The 15,782-nt window shown below is 55.7% G+C and overlaps 1 protein-coding gene across 1 annotated transcript in view; it reads right to left on the reverse strand.

Moving 5' to 3' along the window:
• ATP2A1 (ATPase sarcoplasmic/endoplasmic reticulum Ca2+ transporting 1) overlaps positions 1-15,782 on the reverse strand; it is a 42,788-nt gene that overhangs the window by 5,050 nt on the left and 21,956 nt on the right. The window contains exons 10-17 of the mRNA XM_072936370.1: positions 14,706-14,794; positions 13,548-13,650; positions 10,857-10,988; positions 9,461-9,586; positions 7,542-7,760; positions 5,500-5,835; positions 2,824-3,044; positions 1,067-1,269 (exon numbers count right to left, since the gene is read on the reverse strand). Of these exons, the coding sequence (XP_072792471.1) occupies positions 1,067-1,269; positions 2,824-3,044; positions 5,500-5,835; positions 7,542-7,760; positions 9,461-9,586; positions 10,857-10,988; positions 13,548-13,650; positions 14,706-14,794 (1,429 nt within the window). The remainder of the gene's footprint in view (positions 1-1,066; positions 1,270-2,823; positions 3,045-5,499; positions 5,836-7,541; positions 7,761-9,460; positions 9,587-10,856; positions 10,989-13,547; positions 13,651-14,705; positions 14,795-15,782) is intronic.

The following is a 15,782-nucleotide window of genomic DNA, read 5'->3' on the forward strand; positions in this document are numbered from 1 at the left end:
AGGTGGTTTTTTGGTGGTTTTTTGAGGTCTCCAGGTGGGTTTTTTGAGGTCTCCAGGTGGTTTTTGGGGGTGTCCAGGTGGTTCTATGAGGTTCTCGAGGTGGTCCTGTGAGGTTCTCCAGGTGTTCCTCACCAAGTTCTTCAAGGAACCTTCTCCATGGGGGTCTCAAGGTGATTTTTTAGGGTCTCAATGTGATTTTTTTTTGGAGTCTCCAAGTGGTTTTTGGGGTCTCCTGGTGGTTTTTTGGGTACTCCAGGTGGTTCCTCAAAGAACCTTCTCCCTGACCCTCCTCAATCTCATTTTTTGAGGTTCCTGGACGCTTTTATGGAGTTTCCAGGTGGTTTTTTAGGGTTCCCAGATGGGTTTTTTCAGTCTGCAGGTGGTGTTTTTGGGTTCTCCAGGTGGTTCCTCAAGGAACCTTCTCCCTGACCCTCCTCAATCTCATTTTTGAGGTTCTCAAGACATTTTATGGAGTCTCCATGTGGTTATTTTGGGATTCCCAGATGTTTTATGGAGTCTCTTGGTGGTTTTTTGGGGTTCTCCAGGTGGTTCCTCAAGGAACCTTCTCCCTGACCCTCCTCAATCTCATTTTTTGAGGTTCTCAAGATGTTTTATGGGTTCTCCAGGTGGGTTTCTATGGTCCCCAAATGGTTTCTTAAGTCTCCAGGTGGTTTTTTGGGTTCTCCAGGTGGTTCCTCAAGGAACCTTCTCCCTGACCCTCCTCAATCTCATTTTTTGAGGTTCCTGGACACTTTTATGGAGTCTCCAGGTGGTTTTTTTGGGGTTCTCAGACATTTTATGGAGTCTCCTGGTGGTTTTTATGGGTTCTCCAGATGGTTCCTCAAAGAACCTTCTCCCTGACCCTCCTCAATCTCATTTCTTGAAGTTCTCAAGATGTTTTATGGAGTCTCCAGGTGATTTTTTTGAGTTCCTGGACGTTTTTATGGAGTCTCCACCTCACTTCCAGCTCTCCCCTGACCCAACCTTCTCCACAACTGACCACAACTGACCAGAAGGTGACCACAACTGACCAGAAGGTGACCAGCGGTGGTGGACGGGCGCTCACCTCCGATGGCCAGGTAGCGGAAGAAGAGCCAGCCGGAGATGAGCGGCTCCTTGGGGCTGCGCGGTGGCTTGTCCATGATGTCCAGGTCCGGGGGGTTGAAGCCCAGAGCGGTGGCCGGGAGACCGTCGGTCACCAGATTGACCCAGAGCAGCTGGACGGGGATCAGCGCCTCGGGCAGGCCCAGAGCGGCCGTCAGGAAAATGCTGCGGGGGGAGGGGTTATACTGGGATATACTGGGATATACTGGTTTATACTGGAAGGGACGGGGTTATACTGGTTTATACTGGGATATACTGGGTTATACTGGGAGGGACGGGTTTATACTGGGATATACTGGGTTATACTGGGATATACTGGTTTATACTGGGAGGGACGGGTTATACTGGGATATACTGGGTTATACTGGTTTATACTGGGATATACTGGGAGGGATGGGCTTATACAGGGATATACTGGGATATACTGGTTTATGCTGGTTTATACTGGTTTATACTGGTTTATACTGGTTTATACTGGGATATACTGCGTTATACTGGTTTATACTGGGATATACTGGGAGGGACTGGGTTAAACTGGGATGGACTGGGAGGGACGGGTTATACTGGGATATACTGGGTTATACTGGTTTATACTGGGATGGACTGGGATATACTGGGATAAACTGGGATGGACTGGGAGGGACTGGGAGGGACGGATTATACTGGGATGGACTGGGTTATACTGGGATGGACTGGGAGGGATGGGTTATACTGGGATATACTAGTTTATACTGGGAGGGACGGGTTATACTGGTTTATACTGGGATGGACTGGGATCAACTGGGAGGAGATTGGGACAAACTGGGACAAACTGGGAGGGACTGGGAGGGGATGGGTTATACTGGGATATACTGGGATATACTGGGATATACTGGGAGGGACTGGGAGGGGCCTGGGAGGGGACTGGGAATAAACTGGGTTATACTGGGAGGGACTGGGATAGACTGGGAGGGACTGGGAGGGACTGGGAGGGACTGGGTTAAACTGGTTTATACTGGGAGGGACGGGGTTAAACTGGGATAAACTGGGATGGACTGGGGGGGACTGGGACAAACTGGGAGGGACTGCGTTATACTGGGAGGGACTGGGTTAAACTGGTTTATACTGGGAGGGATGGGGTTAAACTGGGATGGACTGGGAGGGACTGGGAGGGGATTGGGACAAACTGGGACAAACTGGGAGGGGATGGGGAGGGACTGGGTTCTACTGGTTTATACTGGGAGGGACTGGGATCAACTGGGATAAACGGGGGGGCACTGGGATGGGACTGGGAGGGACTGGAACAAACTGTGACAGACTGGGTTATACTGGTTTATACTGGGAGGGACTGGGATAAACTGGGAGAGGATAAGGAGGAACTGGGTTATACTGGTTTATAGTGGTTTATACTGGGCCAAACTGGGAAGGGACTGGGTTATACTGGGATGGACTGGGATGGAACTGGGTTATACTGGTTTATACTGGGCCAAACTGGGAGTGGACTGGGAGGGACTGGGTTATACTGGTTTATACTGGGATGAACTGGGACAAACTGGGATGGACTGGGAGGGACTGGGACAAACTGGGAACAAACTGGGAGGGACTGGGAGGGACTGGTTTATACTGGTTTATACTGGGCCAAACTCGGAGGGAATTAGGACAAACTGGTCCAAACCGGTCCAGACTGGTCCAAACTGGTCCAAACTGGTCCAAACCGGTCCAAACCAGTTTCGGGCTCACCAGACGACCTCGCCGACGTTGGAGGAGATGAGGTAGCGGATGAACTGCTTCATGTTGTTGTAGATGGCCCTGCCCTCCTCCACGGCCGCCACGATGGTGGAGAAGTTGTCGTCGGCCAGGACCATCTCCGAGGCCGTCTTGGCCACCGCCGTCCCCGAGCCCATGGCGATGCCGATCTCCGCCTTCTTCAGCGCCGGCGCGTCGTTGACGCCGTCGCCCGTCTGCGAAAGAGGTCCACAAGGAGGTGGGGTGGGTGGTGGGACTCCATAAATACACCAGGGTTGGTGGTGGGACTCCGTAACTACGTCAGAAGTTCTCAATATGGGGTTGGGTGGGTGGTGGGACTCCATAACTACGTCAGGGTGTGTGGTGGGACTCCATAACTACGTCAGGAAGTGTGGTGGGACTCCGTAACTACGTCAGAAGTTCTCAAAAGGAGGTGGGGTGGGTGGTGGGACTCCGTAACTACGTCAGGGTTGGTGGTGGGACTCCATAACTACGTCAGGAATTGTGGTGGGACTCCATAAGTACGTCAGAAGTTCTCAAAATGAGGTGGGATGGGTGGTGGGACTCCATAACCACGTCCACCAACAACATTGGACTCCAAACCCCCATAAACCCACTTCAGACCTCCAAAACCCCACCAGAACCCCTCCAAACCCCATGGTGGACCTCCATAACCACGTCCATCAACAACTTTAGACCCCAAACCCCCACAAACCCACTTCAAACCTCCCAAACCCCACCAGAACCCCTCAGAACCCCATGGTGGACCTCCATAACCCCACACAAACAAGCTCAAACCCCATGGTGGACCTCCACAACCACGTCCATCAACAACTATGGACCACAAAATCACATAAACCTATGGTAGACCTCCCAAACCCCACCAGAACCCCTCAGAACCCCATGGTGGACCTCCATAACCACGTCCATCAACAACTTTTGACTCTAAATCCCCATAAATCCATGGTGGACCTCCATAACCACGTCCACCAACAACTTTGGAACCCCAAACCACCATAAACCCATGGTAGACCTCCATAACCACGTCCATCAAGAACTTTAGACCCCAAACTGCCATAAATCCACTTTGGACCTCCAAAACCCCACCAGAACCCCTCAGAACCCCATGGTGGACCTCCATAACTAAGTCCATCAATAACTTTTGACTCCCAACCCCCATAAATCCATGGTGGACCTCCATAACCACGTCCATCAACAACTTTAGACCCCAAACCCCTACAAACCCACTTCAAACCTCCAAAACCCCACCAGAACCCCTCAGAACCCCATGATGGACCTCCATAACCACGTCCATCAACAACTATGGACCACAAAATCCTGTAAACCTATAGTAGACCTCCAAAACCCCACCAGAACCCCTCCAAACCCCATGGTGGGACTCCATAACCACGTCCATCAACAACTTTTGACTCCTAACCACCATAAACCCATGGTGGACTTCCATAACCACGTCCATCAACAACTATGGACTCCAAACCTCCATAAACCCACTTCAGACCTCCAAAACCTCACTCAAACCCACTCAAACTCATGGTGGACCTCCATAACCACGTCCACCATGAACTTTCAATAACAAACCCCTCCAAACCCATGGTGGACCTCCATAACCACGTCCATCAACAAATTTTGACTCCAAACCACCATAAATCCATGGTGGACCTCCATAATTACGTCCATCAATAACTTTTGACTCCCAACCCCCATAAACCCATGGCAGACCTCCAAAACCTCACTCAAACCCACTCAAACCTCATGGTGGACCTCCATAACCACATCAACCATGAACCTTCAATAACAAACCCCGCCGAACCCATGGTGGACCTCCATAACCACGTCCATCAACAACTATGGACCCTAAACCCCTCCAAACCCATGGTAGACCTCCAAAACCCCTTTGGAACCCCTCAGAACCCCATGGTGGACCTCCATAACCACGTCCATCAACAACTTTTGACCCTAAATCCCCACAAACCCATGGTAGACCTCCAAAACCCCACCGGAACCCCTCCAAACCTCATGGTGGACCTCCATAACCACGTCCACCATGAACTCCTAATAACAAACCCCTCCAAACCCATGGTGGACCTCCAAAACCCCACTGGAACCCCTCCAAACCCCATGGTGGACCTCCATAACCACGTCCACCATGAACTTCCAATAACAAACCCCCCCAAACCCCATGGTGGACCTCCATAACCACGTCCATCAACAAATTTTGACTCCAAACCACCCTAAATCCATGGTGGACCTCCATAACCACGTCCATCAACAACTTTGGCCTCCAACCCCCCCCAAACCCACTTCAGACCTCCCAAACCCCACCAGAACCCCTCAGAACCCCATGGTGGACCTCCATAACCACATCCATCAACAACTTTGAACCCCAAACCCCCATAAACCCATGGTGGATCTCCAAAACCCCACTGGAACCCCTCCAAACCCCATGGTGGACCTCCGTAACCACATCCATCAACAACTATGGACCCCAAACCCCCCAAACCCCATGGTGGACCTCCATAACCACGTCCATCAACAACTATGGACCACAAAATCCCGTAAACCCATGGTAGACCTCCAAAACCTCACCCAAACCCACTGAAACTCATGGTGGACCTCCATAACCACGTCCACCTCCATCTCCCCCCTCACCATGGCTGTGATCTCGTCGAAGGACTGGAGGAACTCGACGATCTTGGACTTGTGGGTGGGCTCGACGCGGGCGAAGCAGCAGGCGCGGCGACAGGCCTCGCGCTGCTCGCTCAGCGGGAGGTCATCGAACTCGCGGCCGGTGTAGGCGCGGCCGGTGACCTCCTCGTCCTCGCCGAAGATGCCGATGCGGCGGCAGATGGCGATGGCCGTGCCCTTGTTGTCCCCCGTGATCATGATGACGCGGATGCCGGCGTCGCGGCACAGGCGGATGGAGCCCATCACCTCCTTCCGCGGTGGGTCCAACATGCCCACGCAGCCCACGAAGGTCAGGTCGGTCTGGAGGAGATGTCAGGGGGGGTTTGAGGTGGTGGTGGTGGTGGTGGAGGAGGTTCAAAAATGGGGTTTGGAGGTCATCAAGGTCCAGGAAGCTCCAGAAATGGGGTTTGGGAGAACATCAAGGAAGAGGAACCTCCAAAAGTGAAGTTTTGGAGGTGGTGGTGGACCAGGAACCTTCAAAAATGGGGTTTGGAGGACATTGAGGTGGCCAAAAATGGGGTTTGGAGGTGGTGGTGGAGAAGGAACCACCAAAAGTGAAGTTTTGGAGGTCACCAAGGACCAGGAACCTCCAAAAATGGGGTTTGGAGGTGGTGGTGGAGCAGGAACCGCCAAAAATGGGGTTTGGAGGTCATCAAGAAAGAGGAACCACCAAAAATGGGGTTTGGAGGTCATCAAGGACCAGGAACCGCCAAAAGTGAAGTTTTGGAGGTCACCAAGGAGCAGGAAGCTCCAAAAATGGGGTTTGGAGGTCATGGAGGTGTCCAAAAATGGGGTTTGGAGGACATCAAGGAAGAGGAACCTCCAAGAATGGGGTTTGGAGAAGGTGGTGGAGAAGGAACCTCCAAAAATGGGGTTTGAAGGACATTGAGGTGTCCAAAAATGGGGTTTGGAGGTCACCAAGGACCAGGAAGCTCCAAAAGTGAAGTTTTGGAGGTCATCAAGGACCAGGAACCATCAAAAATGGGGTTTGGAGGTCATGGAGGTGTCCAGAAATGGGGTTTGGAGGTCATGGAGGACCAGGAACCGCCAAAAATTGGGTTTGGAGAACATCAAGGTGTCCAAAAATTGGGTTTGAAGGTCATGGAGGATCAGGAAGCTCCAAAAATGGGGTTTGGAGGTCGTGGTGGAGCAGGAAGCTCCAAAAATGGGGTTTGGAGGACATCGAGGTGTCCAAAAATTGGGTTTGGAGGTCACAGAGACCTCCTGAGGAGCCCAGAGAAGGTCCCAGGTGGTCCTACAGAGTCAAGAACCCCAAAAGGAGCCAAGAACGCCCCAAAAACGAGGTCCCACCACCCAAACCGAGGTCCCACCACCCAATCTGAGGTCCCACCACCCAATTTGAGGTCCCACCACCCAATTTGAGATCCCACCACCCAATTTAAGGTCCCACCACCATATCTGAGGTCCCACCACCCAAACCTTGGTCCCACCACCCCAAACCTTCTCCAGCTTTGGTCCCACCACCCAAACCAAGGTCTCACCACCCAATCTGAGGTCCCACCACCCAAAAATGAGGTCCCACCACCCAATTCTGAGATCCCACCACCAAATTTGAGGTCCTACCACCCATAACCACGTTCCACCACCCAACCCAAGGTCCCACCACCCAATCTGAGATCCCACCAGCCAAACCTTGGTCCCACCACCCAAACCTTCTCCAACCTCCATCCCACCACCCCAAACCTTCTCCAGCCTTGGTCCCACCACCCAAACCTTGGTCCCACCACCCAAACCTTCTCCAATATCCATCCCACCACCCCAAATCTTGGTCCCACCCCCCCAAACCTTCTCCAGCTTTGGTCCCACCACCCAAACCAAGGTCCCACCACCAAATCTGAGGTCCCACCACCCAAACCAAGATCCCACCACCCAATCTGAGGTCCCACCACCCAAACCTTCTCCAGCCTTGGTCCCACCACCCATTCTGAGGTCCCACCACCCACTTTGAGCTCCCACCACCCAGAGGACACCTCATGACCACCAACCTCATACTCAGCGAACTTGGAGGAGTCCTCGAGGACCATGTCCTCCTTCTTGGGTGGGGTGTCCCTGGTGGCCAGGGCCAGGCAGCGCAGGGTGTCCCTGCCCGTGCCCCACTCCTTGATGACGCTCTGGATCTTCTCCTTCACCGCCGGCGTCAGCGGCACCCGCGTGGTCCCCACCCGGACGTAGTTACAGCGGTCAATGACGCCCTCGGGGGCACCCTGGGGTGGGACACGGGGCGGTGGGACAGGGGACATCCTCGGGGTGGTGGGATGGAGGGTGGAGAAGGTTTGGAGTGGTGGGACGGAGGGTGGAGAAGGTTTGGGGTGGTGGGATCAAAGTTTGGGGTGGTGGGATGGAGGTTGGAGAAGGTTTGGGGTGGTGGGATGGAGGCTGGAGAAGGTTTGGGGTGGTGGGACCAAAGTTTGGGGTGGTGGGACCAAGGTTGGAGAAGGTTTGGGGTGGTGGGATGGAGGTTGGAGAAGGTTTGGGGTGGTGGGATGGAGGTTGGAGAAGGTTTGGGTGGTGGGACGTGGTTATGGGGTGGTGGGATGGAGGTTGGAGAAGGTTTGGGGTGGTGGGACCAAAGTTTGGGGTGGTGGGATGGAGGTTGGAGAAGGTTTGGGGTGGTGGGACCAAAGTTTGGGGTGGTGGGACCAAGGCTGGAGAAGGTTTGGAGTGGTGGGACGTGATTATGGGGTGGTGGGATGGAGTTTGGAGAAGGTTTGGGGTGGTGGGACCAAAGTTTGGGGTGGTGGGATGGAGGTTGGAGAAGGTTTGGGGTGGTGGGACCAAGGCTGGAGAAGGTTTGGAGTGGTGGGACCAAGGTTGGAGAAGGTTTGGGGTGGTGGGATGGAGGTTGGAGAAGGTTTGGGGTGGTGGGACCAAAGTTTGGGGTGGTGGGATGGAGGTTGGAGAAGGTTTGGGGTGGTGGGACCAAGGCTGGAGAAGGTTTGAGGTGGTGGGAGGTGGTTATGGGGTGGTGGGACGTGGTTATGGGGTGGTGGGGTGGAGATTGGAGAAGGTTTGGGGTGGTGGGACGTGGCTATGGAGTGGTGGGATGGAGGTTGGAGAAGGTTTGGGGTGGTGGGACGTGGTTTTGGGGTGGTGGGACCAAGGTTGGAGAAGGTTTGGGGTGGTGGGATGGAGGTTGGAGAAGGTTTGGGGTGGTGGGACGTGGTTTTGGGGTGGTGGGACCAAGGTTGGAGAAGGTTTGGGGTGGTGGGATGGAGGCTGGAGAAGGTTTGGGGTGGTGGGACCAAGATTTGGGTGGTGGGACCAATGTTGGAGAAGGTTTGGGGTGGTGGGACCAAAGTTTGGGGTGGTGGGATGGAGGCTGGAGAAGGTTGGGGTGGTCAGACCAATATTTGGAGTGGTGGGACGGAGGTTGGAGAAGGTTTGGGGTGGTGGGACCAAGGCTGGAGAAGGTTTGGAGTGGTGGGATGGAGGTTGGAGAAGGTTTGGGGTGGTGGGACCAAGATTTGGGGTGGTGGGATGGAGGTTGGAGAAGGTTTGGGGTGGTGGGATGGAGGTTGGAGAAGGTTTGGGGTGGTGGGACCATGGTTGGAGAAGGTTTGGAGTGGTGGGACCAAAGTTTGGGGTGGTGGGATGGAGGTTGGAGAAGGTTTGGGGTGGTGGGACCAAAGTTTGGGGTGGTGGGATGGAGGTTGGAGAAGGTTTGAGGTTGTGGGACGTGGTTATGGGTGGTGGGATGGAGGTTGGAGAAGGTTTGGGGTGGTGGGATGGAGGTTTGGAGTGGTGAGATGGAGGTTGGAGATGGTTTGGGGTGGTGGGACCAAAGCTGGAGAAGGTTTGGAGTGGTGGGACGTGGTTATGGGGTGGTGGGACCAAGGCTGGAGAAGGTTTGGGTGGTGGGACCCAGGTGACCTCCAGGTGACCTCCAGGTGACCTCATGTCCCACCTTGACGAACATCTTGTTGCCCACGGCGGCGCGCGAGGCTTTGGCCGGGGAGCAGAAGACCGACATGGACTTCCTGTCCCTGGAGAACTCCAACGTGAACTCCTTCTTCATCAGCTGCTTGATCACCTGAGGGACACGGACGGGGGGACATGGACAGGTGGGACAGGGACAGGTGGGACAGGGACAGGTGGGACAGGGACAGGTGGGACAGGGACAGGTGGGACAGGGACAGGTGGGACATGGACAGGTGGGACAGGGACAGGTGGCCAAGGTGGGACATGGACAGGTGGGACAGGGACAGGGGGACAGGGACAGGTGGGACAGGGACAGGTGGGACAGGTGGCCCAGAAGGTGACCCAGAAGGTGACAATGGGAGGTTCTCCAGGTGGCCCAGAAGGTGCCAACAGGAAGTTCTCCAGGTGGGACAGGTGGGACAAGTGGTGCCAACGGGAGGTTCTCCAGGTGACCAAGGTGGGACAGGTGGGACAGGTGACCCAGAAGGTGACAACTGGAGGTTCTCCAGGTGACCAAGGTGGGACAGGTGGGTCAGGAGGTGCCAACAGGAGGTTCTCCAGGTGGGACAGGTGGGACAGGTGGTGGGACAGGTTCTCCAGGTGGGACAGGTTCTCCAGGTGGCCAAGGTGGGACAGGTGGGACAGGTGGGACAGGTGGGACAGGTGGGACAGGTGGCCCAGAAGGTGACATGGGAGGTTCTCCAGGTGGCCCAGGAGGTGCCCGAGGTGGTGGCCCCGGTGGCCCCGGTGGGACAGGAGGTGCCCAAGGTGGGACAGGTGACCCAGAAGGTGACACGGGAGGTTCTCAAGGTGGCCAAGGTGGGACAGGTGGGACAGGTGACCCAGAAGGTGAACACAGGAGGTTCTCCAGGTGGGACAGGTGGTGGGACAGGTGGGACAGGAGGTGCCAATGGGAGGTTCTCCAGGTGGGACAGGTGGGACAAGTGGTGGGACAGGTGGGACAGGTGGGACAGGTGGCCCAGGAGCTGCCCAAGGTGGTGGCCCTGGTGACCCAGGTGGGACAGGTGACCCAGAAGGTGACATGGGTGGGACAAGTGGCCCAAAAGGTGACAACAGGAGGTTCTCCAGGTGACCCAGGTGGGACAGGTGGCCCAGAAGGTGCCAATGGGAAGTTCTCCAGGTGGCCCAGATGGGACAGGTGACCCAGAAGGTGACATGGGTGGGACAGGTGGTGGCCCTGGTGGCCCCGGTGGGACAGGTGGGGCAGGTGGCCCTGGTGTGCCCGAGGTGGTGGCCCTGGTGGCCCCGGTGGGACAGGTGGTGGCCGTGGTGGCCCTGGTGGCCCTGGTGGGACAAGTGGCCCAGAAGGTGACAACGGGAGGTTCTCCAGGTGGCCCAGAAGGTGACACGGGGACACTCACGGCGTTGCAGGCGTTGGCGCGCTCCACCTTGGACAGGTTCCTGACGTCGGTGTTGAAGACGTTCATCTTCTCCACCAGACACGTCAGCGCCGTCTCGGTGGCCTCACCGACCTTCTCGTAGACACCCTTGGCCTGGGGAGGGGAGGGGACAGTCAGGGGTGGGGACAATCAGGGCTGGGGACAATCAGGGGTGGGGACAGTCAGGGGAGGGGACAACCACTGGCCATGGTGGTGGCCCTGGTGGTGGCCCAGGTGACCTCCATGGTGGGCCAGTTGGTGACCATGGTGGTGACCCCAGTGGTGGCCCAGGTGGTGGCCCAGGTGGTGACCCCAATGGTGGCCCAGGTGGGACAGGTGACACAGGTGGTGGCCCAGGTGATGACCCCAATGGTGGCCCAGGTGGTGGCCCAGGTGGGACAGGTGACCTCAATGGTGGCCCTGATGGTGGCCCAGTGGTGACCATGGTGGTGGCCCAGGTGACCCCAAAGGTGGCCCAGATGACCTCCATGGTGGCCCTGATGGTGGCCCAGTGGTGACCATGGTGGGCCAGGTGGTGGCCCAGGTGGTGGCCCTGGTGGTGACCCCAATGGTGGCCCAGGTGGGACAGGTGACACAGGTGACCCCAAAGGTGGGACAGGTGACCCAGATGACCCTGATGGTGGCCCTGATGGTGACCCCAGTGGTGGCCCAGTGGTGACCCCCATGGTGACCCTGATGGTGACCCTGGTGGTGACCCTGGTGGTGACCCCAATGGTGGCCCAGGTGGTGGCCCAGGTGGGACAGGTGACCCTCATGGTGACCCCTATGGTGGCCCAGATGACCCCAAAGGTGGCCCAGATGACCTCCATGGTGGTCCAGATGGTGGCCCCAGTTGGTGACACCCATGGTGACCCCCATGATGACCCTGTGGTGGCCCAGATGACCCAGATGACCCCAATGATGGCCCAGATGGTGACCCCAATGGTGACCCCCATGGTGACCTCCATGGTGACCCTGATGGTGGCCCAGATAACCCTGATGGTGGCCCAGGTGACCCAGATGACCCCAGATGACCCCATGATGTCCCCCTGGTGGCCCTGGTGTCCCCATGGTGTCCCCATGGTGTCCCCATGGTGTCCCCGTGGTGTCCCCATGGAGACCCTGATGGTGGCCCAGTGGTGACCATGGTGGTGGCCCAGGTGACCCCAAAGGTGGGACAGGTGACCCAGGTGACCTCGATGATGGCCCTGATGGTGACCCAGGTGGGACAGATGACCCTGATGACCTCAATGGTGACCCTGGTGGTGACCCTGATGGTGGCACAGATGGTGGCCCAGATGACCCCCATGGTGTCCCAGATGACCCTGATGGTGGCCCAGGTGACCCAGATGACCCCAGATGACCCCCATGATGTCCCCGTGGTGTCCCCATGATGTCCCCATGGTCCCCCTGGTGTCCCCGTGGTGTCCCCATGATGTCCCCATGGTCCCCCTGGTGTCCCCGTGGTGTCCCCGTGGTGGCCCCATGGTGTCCCCTATGATGACCCCCATGGTGGCCCAGGTAGTGACCCCCATGGTGGCCAAGTGGTGGCCCAGGTGACCCTGATGGTGACCCCAGTTGGACCCCCATGATGACCTCCATGATGACCCCAGTGGTGACCATGGTGGTGTCCCAGATGACCCTGATGGTGGCCCAGGTGACCCTGATGGTGACCTAGGTGGTGACCCCCATGGTGACCCCCATGGTGACCCTGATGGTGACCCAGGTGACCCAGGTGACCCAGATGGTGACCCTGATGATGATCTCCATGATGACCCCAGTGATGACCCCAGTTGGTGACCCCCATGGTGGTCCAGATGACCCCAATGATGGCCCAGATGGTGACCCCCATGATGACCCTGATGGTGGCCCAGATAACCTCGATGGTGGTCCCCATGGTGGCCCAGACGACCCTGATGGTGACCCCCATGATGACCCCATGGTGACCTCCATGGAGACCCTGATGGTGGCCCAGGTGACCCAGATGACCCAGATGACCCCATGATGTCCCCATGATGTCCCCGTGGTGTCCCCATGGTGTTCCCCATGTTGACCCCCATGATGACCTCCATGATGACCTCCATAGTGACCCTGATGGTGGCCCAGATAACCCTGATGGTGACCCTGATGGTGACCCCCATGATGACCCCCATGGTGACCCCCATGATGACCCCAGTGGTGACCCTCATGGTGACCCTGATGGTGGCCCAGATGACCCCATGGTGACCCTGATGGTGACTGATGGTGGCGCAGTGGTGACCATGATGGTGACCCCCATGGTGACCCCAATGGTGACCCAGATGATCCCCATGGTGACCTCCATAGTGACCCAGGTGGTGGCCCAGATAACCTCGATGGTGGCCCAGATGATGACCCCAAAGGTGGCCCAGGTGACCCAGATGACCCAGATGACTCCAGTTGGACCCCCATGGTGGCCCCATGATGTCCCTGTGGTGTCCCCATGGTGTCCCCGTGGTGTCCCCATGATGACCCCCAGGTCACCCCCATGGTGACCCTGATGGTGGCCCAATGATGACCCCCATGATGACCCCATGGTGACCCTGGTGATGTCCCTCATGGTGGCCCAGATGACCCAGGTGATGACCCCAATGATGACCCAGTTGGTGGCCCTGATGGTGGCCCAGATGACCCTGATGGTGTCCCCGTGGTCACCTCGTTGTAGTCCAGCGAGGAGTCGTTGCAGAGGGCGCAGATCGTGGCCAGTTCCACCAGCCCATCGAACTGTCCCGCCTTGACCGGCCGCTCCTGCTTCAGCCTGGGGACGGGGACACCTCAGGAGGTCTGGGAGCTCCAGAAGGTCTGGGGACCTCCCAGAAGGTCCTGAGAACCTTTGAGAAGGTCCTAAGAACCTCCCAGAAGGTCCTGAGGAGCTCTGAGAAGGTTCTGAGAACCTTTGATGAGGTTTTGAGAATCTCCAAGAAGGTTCTGAGAACTTCTGAGAAGGTTTGAGGACCTCTGAGAAGGTTTTGGGGACATTCCATAAAGTTTTGAGGACCTCCAGAAGGTCCTGAGAACCTCCGAGAAGGTTTTAAGGACATTTCAGAAGGTTCTGAGAACCTCTGAGAAGGTTCTGAGGAGCTCTGAGAAGGTCCTGAGGAGCTCCGAGATGGTTTTGAGGACATCTCAGAAGGTCCTGAGGACTTCTGAGAAGGGTTGAGGAGCTCTGAGAAGGTCCTGAGAACCTTTGATGAGGTTCAGAGAACCTCTGAGAAGGTTTTTAGGACCTCTGAGAAGGTCCTGAGAACCTCTGAGAAGGTCCTGAGAACCTCTGAGAAGGTTCTGAGAACCTTTGATGAGGTTTTGAGAACCTCCGAGAAGGTTCTGAGAACTTCTGAGAAGGTTTGAGGACCTCCAAGAAGGTCCTGGGGACCTCCAGAATGTACTGGGGACCTCCAAGAAGGTCCTGGGGACCTCCCAGAAGGTCCTGAGGAGCTCCGAGAAGGTTCTGAGAACCTCCGAGAAGGTCCTGAGGAGCTCCAGGAAGGTTTTGAGGAGCTCCGAGAAGGACCTGAGGAACTCCGAGAAGGTCCTGAGAACTTCTGAGAAGGTTTTGAGAACCTTTGATGAGGTTTTGAGGACCTTTGAGAAGGTTTTGAGAACCTCCAAGAAGGTCCTGGGGACCTCTGGGAACGTTCTGAGAACCTCCCAGAAGGTTTTGAGAACCTCTGAGAAGGTCCTGAGAACCTCTGAGAAGCTTTTGAGGACCTTTGAGGAGACTTTAGAGCTCTGGAGCTCCTGGGGTGACATTTGGTGACCCCGAGGTGACACCTGAGGACCCCGAGGTGACATTTGGGGACCTCCTGGACTCACACTTCTCCTTCGGGCGCGTAGGTGGAGCCGGTGATGGAGAACTCGCTGAGGGAGCAGACGTCGCCCTCCACCTTGTCCATGATGAACATCTGGGGACAAACGGGGACAACGTTGGGGACCTCTGGGGACACCTCGGGAGGTTCCTCGGGGGTTCCTCGGAGGAATTTTGGGGTGTCCATGGAGATTTTGGGGTCTCCTGGAGAAGTTTTGGGTTCTCCATGGACCAATTTTGGGTTCTCCATGGACCAATTTTGGGTTCTCCATGGACCAATTTTGGGTTCTCCATGGACATTTTGGGTTCTCCATGGACATTGTGGGTTCTCCATGGACATTTTGGGTTCTCATGGACATTTTGGGTTCTCCATGGACATTTTGGGTTCTCCATGGACATTTTTGGGGTTCCTGAAGAAATTTTGGGTTCTCCATGGACATTTTGGGTTCTCCATGGACCAATTTTGGGTTCTCCATGGACATTTTGGGTTCTCCATGGACATTTTGGGTTCTCCATGGAAATTTTGGGTTCTCCATGGACATTTTGGGTTCTCCATGGACATTTTGATGTTTCCAGAAGAAATTTTGGGTTCTCCATGGACATTTTGGGTTCTCCATGGACATTTTGGGTTCTCCATGGACATTTTGGGTTCTCCATGGACATTTTGGGTTCTCCATGGACATTTTGGGTTCCCAGAAGAAATTTTGGGTTCTCCATGGACATTTTGGGTTCTCCATGGAACAAGTTTTGGTTCTCCATGGACCAATTTTGGGTTCTCATGGACATTTTGGGTTCTCCATGGACATTTTGGGTTCTCCATGAACATTTTGGGTTCTCCATGGACATTTTGGGTTCTCATGGACATTTTGGGTTCTCCATGGACATTTTGGGTTCTCCATGGAAATTTTGAGGTTCCTGAAGAAATTTTGGGGTTTTCATGGAACAATTTTGAGGTTCTCATGGACATTTTGGGTTCTCATGGACATTTTGGGTTCTCCATGGACCAATTTTGGGTTCTCCATGGACATTTTGGGGTCTCCTGGAGAAGTTTTGGGTTCTCCATGGAACAATTTTGGGTTCCCAGA

This window comes from Taeniopygia guttata, chromosome 16, assembly GCF_048771995.1.
Source record: "Taeniopygia guttata chromosome 16, bTaeGut7.mat, whole genome shotgun sequence".
Classification (NCBI taxonomy): domain Eukaryota; kingdom Metazoa; phylum Chordata; class Aves; order Passeriformes; family Estrildidae; genus Taeniopygia; species Taeniopygia guttata.